This window comes from Fusarium vanettenii (assembly GCF_000151355.1).
Source record: "Fusarium vanettenii 77-13-4 unplaced genomic scaffold NECHAsca_68_unmapped, whole genome shotgun sequence".
NCBI classification, from domain to species: Eukaryota; Fungi; Ascomycota; class Sordariomycetes; order Hypocreales; family Nectriaceae; genus Fusarium; species Fusarium vanettenii.
The window spans coordinates 87,920-93,725 of NW_003315821.1; the positions used below are offsets into that span (position 1 = coordinate 87,920).

The 5,806-nt window shown below is 38.9% G+C and overlaps 1 protein-coding gene across 1 annotated transcript; it reads right to left on the reverse strand.

Moving 5' to 3' along the window:
• Nucleotides 1-1,086: 1,086 nt before the first annotated feature.
• Nucleotides 1,087-1,509, reverse strand: NECHADRAFT_88886 (uncharacterized protein; the record flags this gene model as incomplete). The annotated part of the gene is made up of 1 exon (XM_003040403.1): nucleotides 1,087-1,509. The coding sequence occupies one exon, from the start codon at nucleotides 1,507-1,509 to the stop codon at nucleotides 1,087-1,089; it is 423 nt and encodes a 140-aa protein (XP_003040449.1).
• Between the last annotated feature and the right edge of the window lie 4,297 nt (nucleotides 1,510-5,806).

Consider the following 5,806-nt stretch of genomic DNA (forward strand, 5'->3'; position numbering starts at 1 on the left):
AAATAGCTTTCTTAATATTATAAGAAATTATTAAGTAGATTTAAGGCCTAGTAAATGGTTTTTATTAACTTCCTGCCTCTAGGCATAGTCAGGTTTTTCCTAATAGTTGACAACTTTTATCCTAGCCGCCGGTTTCCTAACGGATCCTAAATCTACATTCAGAGTACATATCGATCCCCTAGTTAAAGTTAAGGTGCTGTAATAACAGGAATTGCTAGCGCCAATTCATGTAGAGAATGCAGAGGCTAAGAGAAAGGACAATAATTAAGCAGGGAGGCCCTATTCCAAAGCTCTGCTCCCTAGAAACCACTCTTTTGGACATCTCTAATAAACAGATATAGTTCCCAGGTCTCAGCTTTGTATATATTATGCTACATTCTTATATTTTGCGCTGGATAGTGAAAGTCGATCAAGCAAGACGTAAAGGAAAAAAAACCTCTTAACGTCCAGACGCCGTATAGCTAGGTCAAGTTTCCCACTAGGTGGCCATCTACCGCCGCCTCTCATAACAACGACTACCTAAGCTTTAGACTAATCCTTCCACTCCGGGAGGAACTCGCCCCTCCCAAGTAGAAGCTTTACCCTATAAGCATCCTCATTCAGAATCCCGTCTTTATCCGCAATATACTCCGCCACAGTCTTAGTCGAGTCCACATACCTTCCTAACAGAAAGTCCAACCTTCCGCTCGCCAACACCACCACCATACCTGCCGGCATTTATGGCGTATCGAAAGGTATGTCTTTAAAGAAGCTTACCACTGCCTTGGCTGACTTCTCTTCACCCGGCACGTCTCTCGACACGTAACTACTCCCCTCACCTCCAGATTTCCCTTCCGCCGCCTCCGCGAAGTCTATATAGAACCTCGTTCGAATCACACCCGGGTGGAGGCTAAACGTCCGAATTCCAGCATGCTTGTTCTCGTGGTATAAGATTTCTGCCAGCCTACTCACTCCAAGCTTGCCGATCGTATAGCTACCCATGCCCTCGGTGGCATAGGCGCCGGCGCTTAACGTGAAGATCAACGTTCCGCCGTTTGAAGATTAGCGCATGAGCGGCAAGGTGGCGCGCGCCAAGTTGAACGATCCTTATAGCGAGATAGCAACCGTGTCCCACCAGATAGTCGGTTCAGACTCGTGCACCGGCAGAAACTGTGGAGGACGGCCCGCGTTCATAAAGACGACGTCGATGCGGCCAAATTCATATGCTATCCTATCCACAAATTGCTGCACAGCCGAGAAATCAGTAATATCAAGCGCGGCTATCCGCACCGCGAGAGCTAGGTTGATGGCGCTGCAGAGGCGACCTATCTCGTTAACCTCGGTGAGTTCGAGAGCGAAAATGCTCAGGGACGAGATAGCTATATATGCGAACAGTTCAGCTGTGGCACGGCCGATGCCTCGACCGGCACCGGCAATGATAACATGCTTATCTCTGAGCGAGTTGGCAAGCTCCTTGTTCTGGCGAGGGTCAGAGTCGAACTCGCAATCGTGCTTTTTGCCCAGAGTCATATTCGTCCAGGCTTTAATATAGCAGTTGCCTAAATCGACAAGAGCTTAGGGTCAGGACAGGGCGGAAATATATATAGCGCCACGGCTTGCGAAGGAATAGATGCGGAAATCCCGAGATGACCAACGTTAGACGAAAACTGCCCGTTGCGTATGCTCCGAGGTACAGAGCTATCGGATCTCTCGGCGAATGCAACCCCGCGATCGCTCTATAGCAAACTGCCGTGTCTCGGCTCGGAAGCATCGGCTTTTTATGAGCGGGGTCTAAGTCTAGTGTTTCGGGAAGAACGGATCCGTTCACTCCGTCTAGATACCTAATGCACCCACCTTCCGGGAGCCCGGCTTTTCGTCCCATAAAGGTTTTTAAACAGCTATCATCAATTTTGCCAGCTTGCTTACTCCCTATGTTTTCATTTTGCGTCTACTAGGACTTTCATCTTAACATTTAAGCTCAAATCATAAAACCAGTCAATCTATAATGCCTTCCTCGACCACACTGCTTAATCTACTGAAAAGCTAATTGCTCCCTTATGGTCTCCATAGCTTATAATCTATAAATATCATTATATTTCTATATTAATTTTATAAATAGCAGTACTACATACACGTCTAATAACTACCGTTTGTATTCTTTATCAGCTACCACGGTCAGTCCCCTTATTACCTAAACTATGCTCATATCTTGGAGTAAGTGGCGAGTCTCGCCTCGGTCAGCTGAGTGCCGCGAAATTTCCTAATTGAGACAATAGCCGGAAACACCCCGTGGGCTACTATACAAGGTTTTAGTACACACTTAGATAGTCGCGTAAAGAGCTACCTAATAGAGCATGTTTCTGGATACCTACCTAGATAGACTATATTTATTAATATCACCTGAATTTAAGTCCTGAATCCGGTCGATGTCTAAAGCACCCCTCGTAGACTTAATCTAAACTTCATACATCCCATTCTAGTCTCAAGGGTAGTAATAATACTATAGTCCGCAACTTATCTAGAACACGACTAAACAGATAGAGCGGATTTAGCTATAATCACGTGCCTAATAACTACTCGGACTACGAGGGAGTTAAGTCGTGCTTTATGGTAGCTAGAAATACAATTCCCGTGCTACAGTGGCGGCCCGAGACTAGGGATTATATTTTCTTATGTTTAATAATATATGAATAGCCTTAAGAAGGCTTAAATTACTAATGTCAATTGATTAGGTTAAGTGCTATTTACTAATGGTCTTTTTATTAGAATCAGACTTTAATTCGTGGAGAAGTGAGGTAGCTACGACGTGTGAGGCGGTTATAGCAGTGACGCAGTTACAGGTTATAATGCCCCCTCTATGATGAACAGAGTATGGCCAGGTAACGTGACGGCCCACCCTTTCGCGCTACACCCTTTCGCGCACCTATATCGCGATGCATATTCATATATACTCTATATATATTCTTCTAACGTACTTGAAAAGTATCAGACAGTACGTATATTTGGTCCATTGGTTGAACCAATGTATTCGTGTTGTGTTCGTATTTTATTCGTGTTCTCGTTGAGTATCTGCCCCTGAAGGACCCTGCTTTTAATCTTAAAATCCTTGACCTACACAAGACACCCCAGCATATTCAACAATTCGCTCAACATATCAGCCTACATCCTTGACGAATGGCACGCACTAGAACCACCTTGTGGCGCCGTCCTCGGCTCTTAAGATGACGTACGCGTTGCGTGGTGGTCGACATGCCTTCTCTCTAACCCACTCAACCAAAGGTGGCGACTTAGTGGGTTTCAACGTCCACACAGCCCTCGCACGGGTGGCTCCGTGGGCGGGGAGCATCCGCAAGTGCCGGCGCCACCGCCCATCAGATGTGCCCACAAAGTTGACTATAAATGATATGCATGTTTTGAAAGTGCCAATGACTATTGGGACAAGAGCGCTTCTGAAAGTAAACCTCCCCATCTGTTTATTATTATTATTATTTACTGTTATTATAGCTATACTACCTAATATACTTTCCAAGATATCTAAAAGCTATGGCTAGCTTCGCCGTAGGTTCTTTAATAGGCGTATCCCCGATATTTATCCTACTGAGATTATTAGCCTAATAACTATAGCTAAGGTCGTAACCGCTATTAAGATAGTATATAAGCGTGGCTAGAAGATTAGCGTCTACTCCGGCGGGTACTTATGTCAAGCGGGATCCTATATAATAGCTCTGAGGGTGGTCACGTGAGACCTATGGCTAGCTAATCTCCGGCCACGCGGCTACGCTAGTCCTAATCCAGAAGGCCACATCGCGGCCCAGAAGGGAAAGAGAGAATAGCCTTAGGGATAATAATAATAAGTAATTATAATAGATTAAAGGATAAGCCTATAATTAAATAATTAAGAGTCTTATATACTAATTAAAGAGAATTAATTAAGGAGTAAACTAAAGAGCTTTTACTAAGTAATCCCTAAATAATAATAATAAATATAAATATTAAGCTAGCCTCTAATAATAACTAAGTAGCCTAATATAATATCCTTAAGGTAAAGATAAAGAACTAAGACTTATAGGATTATATTAACCTATTAGCTAAGAATAAGCCGATTTTTATATTAACCTCTCTAGTAAAGTTAGAGGTATAAAGCTTAAAGAAAAGAGGACTTAGAATAAGGTTATAAGAGGATAATAAGATATTATTAATATAAGGCTTAAGTAATACCCTCTAGGAAGAAAATATTATCCTTAGAGATAATATTAATAAAAGCCTAAGAGCTAAGGCTATCTTTAACCTTACGGCAGGCTAATTATAAACCTATAGCTCTCTTTAGATTCTCTATAAGTACTTCTACTTAGAGTATATAGACCTAAAAAAGAGAATTACTAAGATATAAGACTAAGTCCTAAAGATAATTAATAAGCCTTTTATTTATTATTATTACTTAGTAAATAATACTTTTAATTAATAAATTAAGTCCTTATATAAGGAATTCTTATTTATAGTAATAAAATAAAAGAAAAAAATAAAGAAAGAATATAAGAATTACTTAGCTAAGGCTTATTAAGGCTACTTAAATATAATTTAGTCTATTAATAAGTAAATTATTAATTAATATAATTTAATTAATAAGGTAAAGGATAGAAATTTCTAAGAAGCTAAGGAAATAAATTAATAATTCTTAGATCTCCTTAAAGTATTTTATTTATCTCTCCTCAAGTCTTAGATCCTTACCTATAATATTATAAAATAAAATTATATAAGGGAGAATACCCTTATAATAGCCCTTATAATTATAGATATAAAGATAGCCCTAAGTAACCTTTAAGAACCTCTAAGGAAAGGAAAAATTAGGTATAGAGCCTTCTTAGCGGCTAATAGAGAATAATTAAAGGATAAAGAGGAGCCCTAATAAAAAAAGGGCTAGCTTAAAGTAATACTAAAGGGGAGGAAAAGAATTAAAGACGCTAGAGATATAAGGAAGTAATTAATATACCTAGCCTATAATAGCCCTTACCTATTAAAGAATTATTATAGTATTTTCTTAGAGAAGAGGTATTAAGGTTATATATTAAATACTATTAGGGAAGAGGTAATAAGAAAGAAGATAATCCTTAATATTAATAGCCTAGCTAATAAAATATAGAAAATTAAGATAAAAGGATTAGCTTAACTAAGATTAATTAGCTCTAGTAATTACTTAGCTACTCTTATAACTACTAATTATTATCCCCTCTAGGATTATATCTTATTAGACTTAGGGGCTATCTTATATATCTTTAGGGATACCTTAAGACTTAGGAACCTAAGGGTAGCCTAGGTAGGCAACTTCTTTTAATTAGGGATTAACTAGGTGCCTATTAATAAGTATATAAAGGCTATAATTATATTAAGAATAGCCAAAGGGGCAAAGAAGAGGTTATAGCTCTAAGATATAGCCTATTGCCTTAGCCTTATAATAAACCTAGTATCTTTCTTAAAGCTATAAAAATAAGGCTTTTAGTAGGATATAAAGCTAAGAAGGAATTACTTAAGGAGAGTAAATAAAAATTACCTAAGAGAGATTAAGGAGATTTAAGGATAATAAGTTCTTAAATATAGAGATAAGCTAGTATAAGGCTAAGTAGCTCTAATAAGGCTAATAGCTAATTAGGCGCTAAAACCCTTTTATTAAAATCCCCTTAAAAGAGGACTTATAGATATATAAGTTATATAATATAAAGGCTACTAAGAGGAGATTCTCTTATATAGTATAAAAGGCTTAGATACCTAGGGCTAGATATCCTCTATTGCCTTATTATAGCCTTAAGGGGTATAAGGCTATAAATAAATA